The 19,772-nt window shown below is 44.6% G+C and overlaps 1 protein-coding gene across 1 annotated transcript in view; it reads left to right on the top strand.

The window, feature by feature from the left end:
- The window catches only part of WNT2 (Wnt family member 2), a 36,070-nt gene extending 16,676 nt beyond the window's left edge, over window positions 1-19,394 (top strand). Inside the window, exon 5 of the mRNA XM_067563967.1 lies at window positions 19,063-19,394. Within this exon, the coding sequence (XP_067420068.1) occupies window positions 19,063-19,292 (230 nt within the window). The 3' untranslated portion in view covers window positions 19,293-19,394. The remainder of the gene's footprint in view (window positions 1-19,062) is intronic.
- The last annotated feature ends 378 nt before the right edge of the window (window positions 19,395-19,772 follow it).

Here is a 19,772-nt window from a genome sequence, read left to right as displayed (position 1 = left end):
GGGCAGTCAATACAGCTGTCCTTGACGCAGTGAAGGGCACTTGGAGTAACTGCAGATGAATGGGAGAATACAATTCCATGGGGCACAAACACACTACCTAAAATGAGACATTCCTCATCTTTGCTTATAATAGGACAGCCCTGGCTGAAACATACAGTCTATCCCCAGGGCTCTTGCCAGCTGCAGGGGGCAGAGTTAAGGTTGCAGGATGAAGCTGCTGTGTATTTTAACACTGTATTTCCTAGTTTTCCAAGGTTTCAGTCTAGGTGCACTCACTGTTCTGGGAGGATGTAAAGCACCCGTAACCATGTTAACAATGTTAGTAGTTACACATGTGGCAATAAAAAAAGGAGAATCCTGGATACGGAAGGTAGGTTGAGTAATTCACAAAAGATTTGCCTTATCATGATGTCCAGTTGAGGTAATTAGTAGGTTGTCGGAATCAGGTTGTGCGAGCTATCCATAGGTAGCAGTGACAAGCAGCTATTATTTTAGCAGTGAAGTGCAGGTCACATCTTCTGGATACCCCTGCATGTTTACAATCCAAGTTTTATTCTGTATAAACAGCTGCACATTGCACATCAAGTCAACGGAAGTTTTGCTATTAAGTTCAATGGGGCCAGGATTTCACCTAATATGTGTAAAATGTGTAGCCTTTCTGATCAGAGGACTGGGTCTGGGCCTTTCAGATATTACTTAGTGGTCTTTGCAAGTGCTCTACATGTCCATCATGCTCCCTCATAATAAATAATGGCATCAAGTCTAATATCTTTATCCAGATGCATGCATGTTACGGGTATGTTGTAGCATTGTACAGAGACTGACTTTATAGCCTAGAGTTACAGTTACAATTTTATCTTTGGATGCTGCTTCTTTTATTGTAAATTCTGTAACACGTTTTGCCCTAAAAGAAGAGGCCTCTACCCAAACATTTGTAAATGAAAACGCTGTTTTACAGGCTCTTGTAGGAAGTGCAATGCGATATGTCAGGCTTGTTATCTCACAGGAGATTGGGCATTTTTCTCCGCAGTGTATTATCTTCACTTGTCTGACTTTGTCAGGTCCGCTCAGGGGATGTAGAATCTGCCAAGTGCTTTTATTCATCTCAAGATAACACTTTAAATGAAGAATTTCTTGCTGTTCTAGGAGTTTGAGAAGTTACTTGTTACAAATGGTACATTTTTTGGCAACCAATAGTAAATCTTCAATATAATAAGGGAATAGGTGTAGTTCAACTCTATGAGATTCTGTCTGCTTCTTAATGCTACCAAAAAAAAAAATCTGACAAACAAAACAAACGTGGATCAGACTTTGACAAAGATGATACAAGCAGTTGAGCAGACTTTTTTTTTTTCATGCTTAAATTCACTTCACGTAGTTGCAGCCTCTACAGGAGCAGCCCTGTGAAATTTTGTATTTGGGGAGGATTATAGGAGTTTGAGTTGGGAAACTTTTGTTATCTAGCATCTCAGTGCCAACTAAATGTACTGTCATAAAGTTTCATGATGTCCTGGCTGGAACGTAGCTAGCTTGTCATCCTCCAGGGAATTCAGCCAGTTTGGTGCTTGGAAGAATACCTCTAAGGAGTCTATCATTTCTCTGTTATCCTTCCTGAAAGTGATACATCTAGACATTGTAATTGTAATGTTGTGTGATGACCGCCTTCTTGACTAACTTTGGGGATGGAACTTGAGACTTCCAGAGCTAAAATTACGAGTTGAGCTCAAGGGCCATGCTCACCACTTGAGATCTGTAACAGACCAATATCTTCAGTGGTTGGGCACACAGAAGAACATGTAACACACAGCGTGCAGTGGGTTACAGATTCTCAATTGTTGCATTAACTTTTGGTTAAAGGAGTGAACTAAAGGACCTTCTGCATAAATATACCAGCCTCTTCATGTGTCACTGTTGTGAAGGCTTTTCCTCTCTGAGCTGGCTTTTACCCTAAGTAAAGAGTCAGTCATTAAAGCATGCTATAGTGGGTGCTATGGTTGAGCTCACGTGAGCAGATCTGACAATCCACCTAGTGGAAGGCATTAGTGCATGTGTACAGTACTCGGTACATTAAAAAACATAATTCACTGGTACTGTACCAGCCTTCCTAGAAGGAACACAGGAGGCAGTGTTGTCAGAGATAGTATCGCTTGGGGAAAGCACTAACAGCCAAGTGGTTGGTAATTGGGGAATACAATGACCTCTTTTCAGCTAATGTTAATGCTTCATGCCACAACGGAGGACTTTTTAAAAGGATGGAAGGTGGATTTTCAAAGTCCTTGGCATTTGTTTAACTCTGCTCCTGTCAAAACCAGAAGAACTTTTACCGTTGACTTCAATGGTAGCCTAGTTATGCCAACACTGAGTGCTTTTTGAAAATCCCGCCCTCAATCTCTTACAATTCCTGACCTATTTCCAGTGGCATATGGTGGGTCTCCAGTGCCCAAGGGCCAAGCCTACATGTGCCCCCCCAAGTGTCACGCGCCCGCCCCCACACACACAGGGCAGGAGGGGTCCTGGCGCTGCCCCTCAGCTGCCCCAGAGAGAGGGGGGGTCAGTACCTGCGGAGGGGGAGTAAGGCCTTTGGGGGGGGGGCACAAATGCAGGCTTGGCTCCATCGTCACCCCCCCATCCCCTCACTTACCTGCCGCGCGGCGCTCACCTCTCCTGCTCCAGCCCCGCAGCCCGGTGCCAGCTCAGACAGGGCAGCCTCACTCCCCGGCCCTTCATGAAGCACAGGGGGTGGGGGGCACAGGAGGCCCTCCTCGGTACCTCACTGTTTGCGGGCCCATTTCCTGCTCTCCCCCACTCTCCTCCCATCAGCGGCAGTGGCAGCAGTGCCCTGCAGGTGGGTCTGCAGGCCCATTTCCCACTGTCCTCTCCTCCCCCCACTGTGGAGGCGGCGGGTGAGGCTGGGAGCCCAGCAGGGAGGGGGACGTGATGGGCTCTGGTCCCCGTGGTTCCCTCATTGCGCCCAGCGTGGGGGCAGAGGGCCGGGTCGGGAGTCCACTTGCTGCTGCAGAAGGAGCCCTGGGCTCTGGTGTAGTGCCAATAACCAGGACCTATCAGACTTTGGGACCTAGGTCTGGAACGGTCTCAAATTCTGATAGGTCCTAGTTATTGATACTACACTCGGCGCGGCCAGGGCCCTGGTCATCTGTGACAGGGGGCGCGGCTTCTCCTTCAAGGGCCTGGCTGGCGCCCGGGAGCATGGCCCCCACTCACCCTCCCCCATCAGTACACCACTGCCTATTTCACATACCCTTTCTTCATCTTCTTATAAATTGCCAGTGGCCAGAATGAGTGAAGACTCAGGAAGAGCGGCCTGGCAATATGAGACCTCAGGAGCCATTTCAATACGTAAAGGGAAGTGGAGGGAGGTTTACATAAATGACACTTCATTTGTTATCACTGCACACTGCCCCTCCCTGGACATACATCTTTCCCTCCAAAAATGCTGTGAACAAGCCACCTCCCTTAGCTTCAAATAGGCAGCTGTTAGCACCAGTTTCATTTTACAAACGTACTTTGTTCTGCCATACATGGTAGGCGTGGTATACTGATTGCTGTTGTAAGTATATTGCGTTGTGAACATGCCAGTGGAAAATTGGAGCACGTTTCATGTCTAAACGTATGAAAGCTAGTTGTGTAGAAGTCATCGACTTACTGACAGCTTCTTTAGTATAAGACATTCACCTGCAGTCGCTGTCTTCGGTAGCGGACTGGAGAAAACATTTTCCTGGAGAAAACACCCTTTAGGTTAAACTTTGAAAAACTGTCTTAAGGGCAATCGGATAACATGAGTGAAACCTGTTCTTACAGGAAACATCATAAAATCATGTCCAGCGCCTCAAAGTTGAAGTGAATTGCCAGTGGTGTGACTGACACTTTGAAGAAGGATAGGTCGGTTGTTTTCCTTTGGGTGGTGGTAGAATGCAGATCACTGGTACAGAGGACTGCTTTAAGTTGGTTTGTTGGCACAAAAGCAGTCCTAAACCGGCCACTGGAGGATCCTCCCAGTGGAGGACAATATTCTGGTGGTGTAGAGATGCTGATGGAAGAGGGTGTTACTGGGCAAGGGGAGAGGCATGTGTGATGCTGGCAGACCAAGTGCCAGCTGATGCCAAGGTCCCCAGGCCTCAGTGGGATGCTGACACAGACATGGCTGGAATCAGTTCAGCTCACCCCGTGTGTTAGTGCTTTTAAAATGGGTATTTGAGCTATAAGAATTTGTGTTTAGTGATTAGCCTTTATTGAATGCTTGGGAGTTGCTGCATGACCTATAACCTGTGTATCCCACACTGTAAGGTCACATTTGAGCGGTTTTATGGTGAGCCTCTGTGGATGTGTCAATCAGTTGACAGGAGAGAGGCATTAATTAGCATGAAGTGCTAAGTTCCAACAAAAGGTGTTATATACTGACCAACAAGAAAGGTCCATGATAGCAGATGCATTACCATGAGATGATAAAGAGGATAAAAAACATTTGTTGTATGCTCCCCCACCTCCCCCTCCAAAATGAGTCATGCAAGTGGATTCCTCCCATCAGCTGAGCTTGCAGCTCAGAACACAAGGGAGGAGGGGGCTTTAAACGTCCTACAAGAGCAAACAGTATCTCTGTGCAGTTTGGACTCTGGGCAGTCCCCTAATGATCATATAGAGTTTGCTTATTACAGAAGTTTCTATTACCTTTTGAAACTTAAGTATGTAACTCATTTTTGCATATATGTTTACCTGCTTTAACCTTGTAAGTAACTCTCATTTCCTTTTCCTATTAATAAATCTGTGTATAGTGTATTATAGGATTGGCTACAAGCATTGTCTTTGGTGTGAGATCTAAGGTGCAATTGATCTGACGTAAGTGACTGGCCCTTTGGGACTGTGAGTAACCTGAATATTGCTGTGATACTTGATGTAAGGAACCATCTATCACAAAGGTATGCTCACTCAATGTGGTGAGATAGACTGGCATACCCCAGGGAACTGTCTGTGACTCCATGGTTGGGCTATTATAGGGCTTGTGGATTTATGCTTGATGATGGGGTGATAAAATCTAAGTACAGAACACACAATCAATTTGCCCTGATGATTTACACAGCCACAGAGGCTCACAATACAACCGCTCAAATATTACTTTGCAATATGAGATACAAGAGGTTATAAGTGAGATTAATGAGTGGAGCAACTCACAAGCATTCAATAAAGGCTAAACACATATTTATAGTTCTAATACCTATTTCAACAGTGCTAACACACCAGTGAGTCGGACTGATTCCAGCTATGTATGTGTCAGCATTCGTTCCACTGAGGTATAGGGACTTTGGCATGAGCTAGCACCTGGTCTGCCAGTGTCACACCATGGGGAGGTTCTTCCTATTGCCAGAGGATCTCAGGCTGCCACATCTGTCCCTGGGGTCCTTTGAAAGTCATTATACATTAGACCAGTGTTCAGGCTGTTCATATTTATGGGGGGAATGGCCCAGCACCCTAATGGTTCTAGGACTGGGTGGGTCAATGGTGCTAAATCCATCTTTACTCCACACCTCACTCTTTTTGAATGTGTGGTAAGCGCTCCTCATTTAGGTCAGAAAACTGGACCTTAGACATTTTGTGACCTGTCCAGAATGACAAGTTGATGCCTATGCTACCTGGAATTGCTTCTCGTCCACCTGATGGAATTGCAGGGATATTTAATCTGCTGGACTAAGAGCATTAGATGCTTTTGATCCTCATTGGTGCTTCTGTGATTCTATGTTCATATACTCCTATCTGGTTGCTTTGGATACTTCACACAATTATTTTGCCAGCCCAAATTAGCATTTTACCACATTTTAGAGACTTCTGTGACCAAGATTGGATTGAAAGAAGAATGTGATGTTAAAGCCGCAGGGTATAAATTATTGGTGTTGGGCTTGATATATTATTACTTTAAGTACATAACCTGTGGCGGGTAACTGATTCTGGTGTGTGTGAAAAGCAGGTATCCCCGGTTACCAGCATGCTGTCAGTCACTGAGTGCCTATTTGACATCGATCTCCCAATCCAAGCATTTAAAATACCGATGGTTAAATCCTGGGCTCACTGAAGTCTATGACAAAACTTCCACTGACTTCAATAGGGGGCAGGAGTTCACTGATAGCCTATGTCTACACATGCAGTGGCATGTAGAGTACAGACACTGCACGCCCACCTCGCACAGGTATAAATTGCAGTATAGACAGTGAGGCGATGCTTAGGCGAGTAGAGTAGGGCAGAGTGCCTGAACCTACAATATATACCCTACGTGGCTCTCTATTGGCCCAAACAGCATCTCTTACATCTACACTGCTATTCTAAGCAGTGTAGTGTCCTGCTGTCTCCCCACTATGGGAACTGTTCCCTAGTGCAGTGAGAGACGTCGGCAGTGGGGAAAGGTTCAGGCAGTGGGGAGATAGCGGGGAAAGTCTTCGGCACTCCTGCTGCTGGAGTCCTTCCCCACTCCTTCCTCCCTGCCAGAGACTTTCCCTGCAACATGTAGCTACACATTCTCTACACGCTGCTGCAAGCATAGACTAGGTCATAAAGTGCTAATAAAATGCTAGCTATCCTTCCAGCTTTCTCTCTGGTAATGCTGCACCAGTGTGCCAGCAAAAGCTCACCTTCCTATTGTTAGGGTTGGCAGAATTAGATTTTTATTTTTATTTTTTTATAATTTTGATGAATAATATTGATGTTTATTTGTAAGCATTTTTCACCATTTTTATTGATTAACATTTTCGCAGTTGGGGGGGTCAGACGATAAGGAAGTCGGACAATAATTATTTAATGACAGTAGATGTTGATATTCATAGAAGATAGGGACAGAAGATAGGGTTGGAAGGGACCTCAGGAGGTCACCTAGTCCAACCTGCAGCTCAAAGCAGGGCCAACCCCAACTAAGTCATCTCAGCCAGGGCTTTGTCAAGCCAGGCCTTAAAAACCTTTAAGGATGGAGATTCCACCACCTCTCTAGGTAACCCATTCCGGTGCTTCACCACCCTCCTAGTGAAAAAGTTTTTTCTAATATCCAACCTAGACCTCCTCCACTGCAACTTGAGACCATTGCTCCTAGTTCTGTCATCTATTACCACTGAGAACAGCCTAGCTCCATCCTCCCTGGATGTCAGGTAGTTAAAATCTGTTATCAAATCCCCCCTCATTCTTCTCTTCTGCAGGCTAGACAAGCCTAGTTCCCTCAGCCTCTCCTTATAAGTCATGTGCTCCAGCTCCCTAATCATTTTTGTTGCCCTACTCTGGACTCTCTCCAGTTTGTCCACATCCTTTCTGTAGTGGGGGTCCCAAAACTGGACACAATGCTCCAAATGTGGCCTCACCAGTGCTGAATAGAGGGGAATAGTTACTTCCCTTGATCTGCTTTATAAATGTTAAAACACAAATTGTCAACATCACATGTCAAAATATACAAAGTAAATATCCTTAAATCAAACACTAATAAGTTCTCAAGCAGCACTTTTCTTACTTTTCCTAGCTGTAAGTTTCAATAATTATCAATGGAAATATTTGTTGTTGTTTTTTGTGTGTATAGTAAAATCAATATTTACCAATTAAAAACCTAATCCTGCCAAGTCTACCTATTGTATACTGTTACAAAGAGATTTCCGTGCTCACTTCTTAAAATATGTGACAGATTTTAGTGATTATTAAATTGGGGGATGGAGACACTGTGTACAGATGCATGTTTATTGCAAATGAAATCTGTGTAAGCTTCTTCATTCTCACCACTCTGTTAACACTCATTATAATTGTTATTGCAGTCCTGAGTTTCTCCTGAGCACAGACTATTCTGTGCCAAATTCTGTAGCCCTTATGAGTTATAAATAAACATCTACCAGGTGCTCCTGATCTACAAGATGAATGTCTAGATGATAAGATGATGGGAACATAAGAAATACAAATATGTTAGCATCAAAGACAGATTCAGAGGCTCCTTTCATTGGTGTTGTTAAATTCCTTTATTGTAAACTCTTGTCATATGCCGAATTGCATACATGAAATTGGGATTAAAAATAAAATAGTGCAAACTACTAAATCACATCACCGGGAACAAACTTTCTTAATTAAGAGAGGTTTTTTAAAAATCCCATACTATACATGAGTGTTTAAATTTAGTTTAAAGGTTTTGGGAATAGGAGAATAATAATAACAGACCTCTCTCTACATTGTCCCCAGAAATAACCTGGGCAGACAAGGCAAAAGGGCTAGATACATGCATCGTAAAGTAGCAGTATTAAAAGCTGTGGATATTTTGAAGATACAGTTGTGTGTTATGTATAGGCATGAAAGCTGCAACTCTTGAACAGCAAACCAGGGAGCTCTGGGGAAGCTTTTGACAAGTTACCATATATTCCTGTCTTACTGGAGCTCAGGCATATTCTATATATGTAGCATTTTGTGGAATACATTTAACATGAAACGAGAAGTAGAAAATATTCATTCTAGTCTAGTCTAGTCTATATAGGTTTTTATATTGACCTCATCACTGTAGTATTTGTGCACCTGTCAATAGTGCATTAAGTGATATAACTAATATTTGTCATGTATGGTTTATTCTCTTTCTCATCCTCTCCTGAGGAAGAGAATTGTGTCTGCACTACAGTGTTTTGTTTTAGTAGGGTTTAGTTTTTGTATTTTTGAAAATGTGCAAATTGTTTTTGTGTTTATATTAGAGAAAGCAGGTCAGAAAATGGCCTGGGCACTTAGAGTGGAAGTTGGTGAAATTCATGATGGTTCTTAGTTTGTAGGGAAGTTTGTTGCACAGACTTGGAAAGGAAGGACTATGTATTTGTAATGTGGCCCAGTTAACCTTGCTGTACAGTAAGGACTAGAGCTGGCCAAAAACTGTAAATCTCTTCCCATGACAAATGTCAGGTTTTTGAAAAATTTTCATGCTGAATCAGGACAAAATGTCAAAAATACACACTTCTTTTTGTGAAAAGGGATTCCAGAAAAATTCCTTTACAGTTCTCTCAAAATGGAAGTTTGGCAAAATTTCAAAAATTTGGAAAAAAATCCATTTTGCAAGAACTGTAAAGGAATTTTTTGGCTCACTGGCAGCGCTCCTGGAAGCCTCATATCTATTTATCTTCCTGCTGGCAAGTAGCAAGTGAAATTGCAATAGCCTTCCAGATGGGCTTCTGGAAGCTGAGCGCCCCACTTCTCCGCCACCCTGATGTCAGCCTCGCCACCTCCTCCTACCCGAACAGCAGCTCCTCCGCTGCCTGCTTGGAAGTCTCTTATCAACTTCAGGCAGCAATTGAAATCGACAAGAGCCTTCCAGGAAGCTGGAGAACCATCATTTACATTTTCTCAATGAAAAATCAATTTTTGGGGGCAAATTTGAACTTTTCCCATGTAGCCTGGTTCTTGGATAAGAACCTTATTATCTTATTGTAAGAAAAGATATATAAGCAAACAAGCAGGCAAGCCCTATGGGCTACACCCATGGAAAAGTTTTATTTTGCAGAAACAGCATTTCCATCAGAAACTCATTCCACTGGAATTATTCCTGTCCAGTTCTACTATGAGCATTAGCTTAGTTTTTATGACTGTTTTAAATGATTGAAGTTGCATCAAAAGGTTTTTTTCGGTTTTTTTCTATTTAATTTCCCTGGTTCTTTTTTGTTTGCTTGTTCTGTGTGTGTGTGTGTGTGTGTGTGTGTGTTTGGTTGGTTTTTAAGAAAGAGGCTAGAAGCCACTCACTCCTAAGCTGTTTTACAGACTTAGGGCATCTTAAGGCTGCTTTAAATGGTACGTGCTCTTAAGTCATAGGAATCCTTAAATATGAATGGCCCTAAATCTGTAAAGTAGCATGAGCATTTTGGTGACAATGCTTGTTATATAAAGTAGGTGCATATGTAGAAAGGAGCACACACTGAGGTTGAAATTCACGCATGTTGTGGAGGGCAAACCAAAAGCACTCTGCACCATTTAAGCAACACATAGGGGTTGCAGAGAAGGAACACAGGAGAGTAGCTTCGCAGGCTTGTCTGTACACCCCTTGTGCACTATGGGAGGTATCTCCACACTGGTTTATGTTAGGGAAGGGGAGAGGCAACGGGATCTTCATTTACACGTATCCATTGACCCTAGCCTATCATGCACTGTGCCTGCTATTCCACACCTTAGAAATAATCTGGAATAGGAGTTGTGGACCGGCAGCACAGGAGCCCTACTCAGTGACCCTAGGTCAGGAGAGTGGATTTCACCTCCCATCCCCCCTACAACTCACCTGTGTGGATTACTAAGCCTTTGTGTGGGTGGAGTGGCTGTTGCCCTTAGAGAAAGGCACTGTGCATGTGAACATTTGGACCCAATAAAGTTTTTTATTCAGATGCACAACAGCCAGTTTCGAGTCACTTATTACTCTATTCCTGTCTGATAGTTTTTTTGTTTTTCAAAGGTGACCATGGCCCTCAGGGAGGGCAGTTTACACAGCATGTTTCAAGGGTCAACAGTTTTTGAGTTACCTACTGTGTATAAAAAAGGGGGATGGTAAGAATGTTTGTAAATGAGACCAAGGTAACTTGGCTCACCCTCAGAACTCAGCCAGGCCTGAAAAGAATCTTGCTTACATTTTCCAATACATTTTTTCTTTAACCCAGAATTTAGCCAGATTTAAGAATTACTTTGAACCCACTTTTACTTCAGTCCTGTTCCATGACTAATCTGGTCTTCTGAACAAGCTGCACAGCAAATGACCCTCTAAAGTGTGCATACTGTAGTATAACTTTGGTTTCAGACTATCTGTCACGGGGTAAAATCCTGACCCCACTGCAGTCAATATCAAAACTCTCACTGACTTCAGTGGGGCCAGGATTTCACCCCTGGTATTCTGTTAGAGCTTCCGTTAGCTATCTGTATCATCGCTCCAAGCAACTGGAACTCAGACAAAACCTGTCAAGTTGGAAATGAGTGCATATCTAAGATGAGGAATATAGTTGTCCACTTCCAAGAAAGTGCCTGCATCTGATCACAGCAATTCATAATGAATAGGCCTTAATCTTATGTAAGAGTTGAGCGGGGACTTCCTTCCATATCAAGGAAACAACTAACAAAAACCTTTTTTCAGTCAAGTTCAAGAGACAAATCAAGACGAACAGTTGCTTTGATTGTTGTCCATTGAAAGAATGATACCTGGCTGACAGCTGCATTATTGTGACCTGGGGCAAGCTATCAAGTATCCGGCTTGTTTCACACAAATCACATACAGCAAACAGAGCACAAAACAACTGGAAACTTAATCCAAATCATGGTTGTTACAGATTAGTGTTCTAGCCATGCTGCATTCTATGGGCAAAACTTACCCCCTATCTGCAAGTTAAAACAGTACACAAAGCAAGGAAGAGAACAGAGAGGAGGGGGTATAACAGGAACGAGGTGAAGAGAATGTGGAGTGGCAAGGAGGAATTCAAAGCAAATTCTTAATACCAGGCATTAATCATATTAGCCACAGGCTTGGCCATACAGTTCTTTTGCTTGAGCAGAGAGTGCAGGGACTGGCCTCTATATCAGTGGCTGCACATTTGGATGGATTTTGTGTGTTGTGAACTGTGATGTATTTTCATGTAGACTGACACAGGCCCAAATATTTTACTTTCCAATGCTTCAGTTTTGCAAGTTGTAAAGTGTCATTCACTCAGAGGAGTGGTGAAAAGAAGATGGGCCAGTAGTTAGAGTGGGAGCCTGAGACTTGGGTTCAAATCCCTGCTCTGCCATAGATGTCCTGTGTGACCTTGGTCATGTCACTTAGTCTCTCTAAGCCTCATTTGCTTATCTGTAAAATGGGGATAAGAAGATTTTCATCCTTCATAGGGGTGTTGTGAGGATAAATACATTAAAGATTGCGAGGTGCACAGATATTAAGGTTATGGGGAACATGTAAGAATCCTAGATAGATAGAACAGTGAATATTAATGACTGTTTGTGAAGATAAAATTAATGATCAGTTATGCATTTTATTGGCTATCCTTGACAATGCATGTCTGAGTTAACTTCAGCATTCCTGTTATTCTTAAAGTTTAGGAAGGAAAATATAGTTTCATGTTTGAAGTGCCATCAAAATGAAAAACAAAAACAAAAACAAAAAAACGACCCACAGTGATGTTAAACAATGATAAACCAATTTATTACAAAACAGGGCACGTTTTCAAATGATTCTTCCTATTAGTTTAATCACAACCCCTTTGGGGCTTCAAATGAATGCATTACCATATTTTTGGCTAAGAATAACAGAAAATGCCGTAAAATTTACTCTTTACAATGGTTTGAATTTGTTTTAATAAAATAGGTTAAAAGGCATAAAGAGCAAGTATCCAAGATGCTTGGGAGTGCGTATTAATCAGTAGATAGACACTTTGGTGATGGGGCCTATAGTACACCCTAAGATTAGTTTAGATTAGAGAGGAAATCCTACACAGTAGTTTTCTTTGTCTGCAGGTTATGTTCATGTCTATTCAGCAATGAAGTTAACAAGTTTTCTGATACTAACCCTTCTCACAGAAAGTGAGCAGAACACTAGAAATCATTAGTCCACATAGTTAAGACAGTCCTCAGCTGATGTGTCTGTATACTGTCCTCCTTCTTCCATATTTAATGTGGTAACCTATGAAATATTCATGGTAGGGCAGTAGAGTAAGAGCTTATATCCTCTTGTGGCTCCAAGAAAGTGGCATGAACCCTACTACACAAGAAACAATATTGTGTATATTCAGCCACTGAGGACGATGTGATCATCACATACACGGGAGCATGTCCAAAATACACATTAGTGGTCATCTGCACTTTTTCTAGGACGATAGACTAACTTAGAGTTTTGTTCCATAGACAGGAAAACGTCCTGCTGACAACTACGTAAAAAATGGCTGAGCTCACCTTCTCCTGGGACTCCCATCATGCACTGTGGTGGCTTGGCCAGGGGGAAGACAACGGTGCTTCATGGGATAGCTAGCTTGGCCAAGGAGCCCAGCCCATAGGCGAGAATGGGAGCAGGAGGCAGGCTGGCAGTTCAGAGACATACAGTTTAATGACAAATGGACCCACAACTAAACATTTCAATTCAGTTCAACAAATGATTTTTTTTCAGGTTAAACCTGGGAAAATAAGAGAATAGAGAGTATTACAACATCCAGCTGAAATGTAGCCACTCTAGCCCTTCGACCAGGGTGCACTGTGGGAAAACTCCAGAGCTCTAGAAAAGTGAATCCAGCCTGTTCTCACCATGGAGGGAATGGCAGAGGCTCTTTGAGTCATGCAAGAGGCATTATAATATTACACAGAAATGTAAAATGTCTTTGGTGCCTTCCTACTCTTCTTAAAAAGCCTGTACATGGAAAGAAAAGTTCACTTTAACCCAGGTTGAGGAGGGATATGAAGGAGCGTTTGTATTTCTATTGAATTTATTCTCCAATGATTTCAGAGCATTTTACACAGGCCGCCATGTATTAGCCTCATTCTACAGGTCATAGAATCATAGAAGATTAGAGTTGAAAGGGACCTCAGGAGGTCATCTAGTCCAACTCTCTGCTCAAAGCAGGACTAACCTCAGCTACTACATTCCAGCCAGGGCTTTGTCAAGCCACCGCTTAAAGACATCTAAAGATGGAGATTCCACCACTTCCCTAGGTAACCCATTCTAGTGCTTCACCACCCTCCTAAACCTCCCTCACTGCAACTTGAGACCATTGCTCCTTCTTCTGTCATCTACTATCATTGAGAACTAGCTCCATCCTCCCTGGAACCCCCTTTCAGGTAATTAAAGGCTGCTATCAAATCCCCCCTCATTCTTCTCTTTTGCAGACTAAACAAGCCCAGTTCCCTCAGCCTCTCCTCATAAGTCTTGTGCTCCAGCCTCCTAATCATTTTTGTTGCCCTCCGCTGGACTCTCTCCAACTTGTCCACATCCTTTTTGTAGTGGGATGGGGAGGGCCAAAACTGGACACAATACTCCAAATGTGGCCTCACCAATGCTGAACAGAGGGGAATAATCACTTCCCTTGATCTGCTGGCAATGCTCCTGCTAATGCAGCCCAATATGCTATTAGCCTTCTTGGCAACCAGGACACACTGCTGATTCATATCCAGCTTCTTATCCACCGTAACCCCCAGGTCCGTTTCTGCAGAACAGCTGCCTAGCCTGTCGGTTCCCAGTCTGTAGCAGTGCATGGGATTCTTCCGTCCTAAGTGCAGGACTATGCACTTGTCCTTGCTGAACCTCATCAGAGTTCTTTTGGCCCAATCCTCCAATTTGGCACGGAGACTGAGCTTCGCAGACTATGTCTACACTGAAATGTAAGCCCAGTTAGTGGGACTCAAGTCAGCTGATCCTGCAGGGCTTGAGAGTCTACACTGAATGTTAACCCCACGTTAAGAATTTTCTATCCTGGGCTTGAACCTAGGGCTCGGGCATCCACAGTGCAACACGCAGACCCAACTCAAATCAACCATATCCCAGATTCCCTAGTGCCCTCCTGAAATATAGCCACTCTAGCCCTTTGACCTTGGTGCACTGTGGGAAAACTTGACTGTTCACCCTGCATGTTACAGGAAGTTTGAACAGACTGCCAACACATCCTGCCACGCTGTCATTTTGGTCTCTGTGCTCCTAGCTACTGGACCCAGCAGTGTGCAGGAGGTGCCTTCAAAAGAGCTTCTCTTGCTTGCGCTTTCAGGAAACGGGCTTTCAGGAAACGGGCAGAATTTCCATGCAATGCTAGTGAAAATTTCAGTGGCATTTTCTGGCCTACCAAAGGCACCTGATGGAGCAGAAGGAGGACACAGACATGGCAGACTCAAACAGGCTGATGTTGCTCATGACACTTGGTACAGCCGCTGATGTCTCCTATGTAGACCAGCACTTCTGGAGCAGGGCCACAAGCACAGACTGTGGAGGTCATATCATCATGTGGACTTGGGATGACCAGCAGTGGGTCCAGAACTTTCTCATGAAGAAAACTACATTTCTGGAGCTTTGTGAGCAGCTTGCCCCGGTCCTCCAGCATAAAAACATATTCATGAGGGTACCCTTGCTGAACCAGAAGCGGGTTGCTATAATTGTCTGGAAGCTGGCCACCCCAGACCGCTGCAGGTCCATTGCCAACCTCTTTAGTGTTGGAAAGTCAGCTGTGGGTAAAGTGGTGGCAGAGGTTTCTAAGGCAATCAGGCGTGTGGTTACCCCAAGGTGGTGAGCATGAAATAGATTTCTGAAGTAATTGCTGGCTTTGAGCGAATGGGGTTTCTAAACTGCACCAGGCTATCAATGGGCCCATAGTTTAGCCTCCTCAAGGAGCACGTGAGTACGGAAATCGCAAAGGGTACTACTCCATTGCTGTGCAGGCCCTCATGGACCACAGAGGGTGATGTATGAATGTCAACGTGGGTTGCACTGGGAAAGTTCATGATGCCAGGGTTTTTCACTGCTTGGGAGTCTACATTCATGGACAGGCTGGGGCACTGTTCCCACCAAATGACGTTGTCATAAACAGAGTTACTGTCCCTACCATTATTCTGCGGGAACCTGTGCGTACCCTCTTTCGCCTTGGCTTATGAACCTGTACCCTGATTTCAGAGGCCCTGGCAAAAGACAGTTTAATTACATTCTCAGCAAGTGTAGAAGGGTTGTTGAATGTTTTTTTTGGCAGATTGAAATCCCATTGAAGATGTCTACAGACCAGTTTGGATTCCAGTGATAGCAATGCTGTCCACATTCCTGTGGCTTGCTGTGCGCTTCGCAACCTTTGTGAAGCCAGAGGTGAGCCATTTCCCCCTGAATGCACCAATGACAGCAAGAGAACACTGAATCAGTAAACCCAGCCACAAAGTGCGCGTACCACTACTGGGGCTGGATGCACCTGGGCAACAGAGGTCAGGGATGCTTTGTGCTCCCAAAGTATGGATGTGCATGGCCCAATGGAAAAGGAAGACTAGTACCTGTACAAATGTGCTTGTGGGGGCTGGGGCTTATTGATTGTGTGGGCTTTCAGTGTTTGGGGAGGGGCAGAGGATTGATTGCCAAACAATGACATAAACCACTTATTGAATTGGGGGTGGTGGTGGTGGTGGCAGGGCTTGACTCATTGTGTGGATTGATATAAGGAAGTGATTGAAGTACAGATTGCTGTAGATAACTATACTGAGGAATCGTGGTTGCATACTAATTCCTAATTGTCCCTGATTGTGTGTTTACCTTTATTATTTCAAATACATTTTGTGTGGTGTGATGCAGTAATAGCGATACATTTTCTTGATAAAATAAAAAAAACTTTATTTATAAATATGTATTAGAAAAGTACAACATTCACCCGTTGCCGGTTGCCATTACCACACCAACACACCAGTAACAACAGAAACTTACAGAAAAAATTAAAATAAAAAAAACAAAGTGCATGAACAAGTGCAAACAGTGACACCATGTGCAAGACAGAGACCCCTACCATGGCACGTCTCATAGACCTCCGTTCTCCCTTCCCGTTTTTTCCCCATTTGGCAAGCACATGATGCAGGGGGAAAAGGAGTGAAGGCATCCACAGGAGCAGGGGTCAATATGGAGGACTCCATGGGGCACAGCTTCCTTGCCCAACAGTTCCTGGGCCTCAATTGCATGGACTACTCAGACATGGAGTCTTCCAAGCTGTTTCTGGACTGCAGCACAGGGTAGCGCTCAGGCGACTCAAACCGTGACGTAAGTGATGCAGCAGGAGCCGCTACTCTTGCAGTCATTAGTGAGATCAGCCACTCGAACAGCTCTTTCTGCTGAGCTCCTTCCTGAGCCATCGCCCCTCTTCCAGGACCTGCAAGGAAAATGCCTGCTCTTGAGCTGAAACCCTGCCCTCAAGCTGTGCAGCCAGCTCGAGCCTTTCCTCTTGCCGCGTCTTTCCTCTAGCCATAAGTGCCTCTGTGTTTGGTGCTGGACCTGCTTATTGGCCCTCTCCAGATCCATAAGCTCATCACAGAAATGATTCCTCTTGGAACAGTCCGTGGAAGTACGCTGGCCCAGGCTTTTGCTACACCATGGGTGAGCTATGGAGGTACTGCAGCCAACTGAGGTTGAGGGGCCTGGAACAGGACAAGACACAGAGTGTGATTGTCCCAAATAACTCGTGGATTTTCAAGGACATAAAATGTTACTTTTCCAAACTGAACTTCAGTGTACCGTCAGAAGGATGCTTCACGCCACAGAAGCTCCCTGGACACAGCCTGGTTAATCATAGGGAAAACGGCAAGTTAACAAGTCAAAGCTGTTTTTTCTCTTCTGTAAATAGCAGAACTACTTGGGTTTGGGGAGGGGCTGTCAGTGGCCACGCTACAAAAGCTTTTGCTGTCATTTCAGGCCTTCCACATTTTGGAGGACATATCAGTTCTTGTGGTGCCCGGCCGGCAAAGGGCAACGTGATTCCGAGCTACCAGTGGGAAACCTACAGTGTATGCAGCCCAAATATTCACCCGGTCATTATGCACCACTCTTGGCTCCGTGCTCAGTGCCATACCAGCACCTAGTAAAATGCCTCATAAAATGGGCATGAGGTCGGCCAGTTGCCCGAGATGCAGTTCTGGTCCTTGGTTTTCTGGTACTCCCTCTTGAGGCGCTGAATCTGCTCCCTGCAGCGGTCACCGGCCTGGCAAATTTGCAAAGCTGCCAGCTTCTTGGCTATTTGCTGTTGTGCGTGTTCATGCCTGGTAGTCTTACTAACGGCCACAGCTTTTCTGGCCTTGCATCAGAGATTCACCAAAATCAGGCTGTGCTCCCGTGACCGTGAAGCAACGCGCTTTGCAGAAGGCCTCTTCTGGTCAGCTTCCATTGCAAATACAGGCGGCTCTTCGCTGGTGCAGTTGCAGCTCGGCAGTCAGAAGACAACGGACAGGTTAATGCTGACTCGCTGAGCCGCTGCACTACACCAAGGAAGGTTGCTTCCATTTTCCCTGGCATCCATTAGAGATTCTTGAGTTAGAGAGGACAATGGAAGTTGGTCCCTGGGACTGTAGGATATTTCTGGCAAACTCCCAGGACCTGAGTCGGGGAAGGGGGCTGCGTCTACACTGCACAGCAATAGAGCTCAAACCCTGTGTCCTGGCTTGTCTCGGGCTAGAACCTTTCAACCCTGTAGGAGCCTAGGTCTGAGCCAAAGTCTGAGAGATTTGTGTGTAGATGGAAGGTGGGGGGGTTTGGCTCAAGCCTGAGTCCTGGCTTACATTGCAGTGTAGACATAGCCACAGATGTTTCAGGCCTTGAGGGGCCGGCCCCCTGGTGCCACCATCAGTAGGTGTGTCCTGCTGGCTGGCTCCCCTGGCTCTGGGGGCTTCTATGCTGAGTTTCTGCCTAGCAGCAACCCCACTGACCAGTGGCAAGAACTGCTTCTGCCTTCACAGCCTGATCTATTCCCTAGATGGGTAGTGGACACCACCATTTGGGGGTCCTCTGCTCACTGCTGGCCCACAACGCTTTTGTAGGGCTCCTTTTCTTCCCTTCACCCAGCAGCTACAGACAGTGACGCCCTTCTGGACCCTAACTCTCACAGCATTGAGCGTAGGTGCCTGGCTGCAGGTGGCTATCCAGCTGTGAGTGAGTACATATGCTTGAGTGACTGGTGGTAGAATTAAAGCAGCAAGGAGGCAGGGGACAGGTGAAGTAAGACACTGTAACACTAACTGAAATGGGCCCAACCTAGAACCACTGACTCAGTTCCCTCCTCTTCCCCTCACCAAAATGTGGTTTTGCAAACCCAAAGTCACCCTGTATGTAATTTGAATGCAATTTTCCATTATATTTGCCCTTCCTTTTGCTTGTATTGAATCCCAAGTGATCTGGTGGTGAAGAATCCATCTGGCTCTGGTCTTCTCCGACAGCAGAGGTGGAATATGAAATTAACTGGCTGTCTTTCCATTTCCCATTCTGCAAAGAGAGACGCATCTTGCTTTAATGTTATCACATGCCAGACTAATGGTTGTTTTGATTGTTTAGTCTCACATCTTTTCTACTGGTCTTTAAAATCTCCTGTATCTTTTCTACTGAGTTTTAATGCATTCCCATTCTAGGCTCCCTCGGGACTGCTGGCCGGATTTGTAACCAAACCTCCCGCGGTATGGACAGCTGCGAGGTGATGTGCTGTGGAAGAGGTTATGATACTTCACGGATCAGCAGGATGACAAAATGCGAATGTAAATTCCACTGGTGCTGTGCTGTGCACTGTCAAGACTGCCTGGAGGTGGTGGATGTACACACATGCAAAGCACCAAAAAGTGCTGGATGGATGACTCCAACATGACTACGTGGGGAGGCTGGCACTCAAATGCTGAACCTTTCTGCTTTGTGCGGGGAGTATGACTAAGACATCTGCTACTTTTATACAAGTTTCAGCTCCCTTTCAGCACAGAGAAATTGCCAAATAATTAATATAAATTATGTTGTATTCAATGTACATGTTGAGGTTGTAACATTTTTGTTGCTTTGCTATCGGTGTTTGGCAACGATGAAATTACTCATCTCACTATTTTTTAAACTCAATACACAATTCGCCTGTGGAAATCACTGCCATGAGATGTTACTAAGGCCAACAGCATAGCAAGATTCAGAAAGGCATGAGACAGTCATATGAATAAGAACATCCACAGTTGCGTTATACAGGATGGGATTTCTTAAAGCTTCTTTCAAAGCGTATGGTCCTGGCCCCAGTCAGGCACAGTATGATGGAGTGGATGGACCATTAATCTGATCCAGTATAGCAATTCCTGTGCAAAAGACTCTC

This window comes from Emydura macquarii, unplaced genomic scaffold (genome assembly GCF_026122565.2).
Source record: "Emydura macquarii macquarii isolate MOO-44397 ecotype Brisbane River unplaced genomic scaffold, CSIRO-AGI_Emac_v2 contig_2636, whole genome shotgun sequence".
In the NCBI taxonomy this organism is placed as follows: Eukaryota; Metazoa; Chordata; order Testudines; family Chelidae; genus Emydura; species Emydura macquarii.
This window is presented reverse-complemented; position numbering and strand designations above follow the sequence as displayed.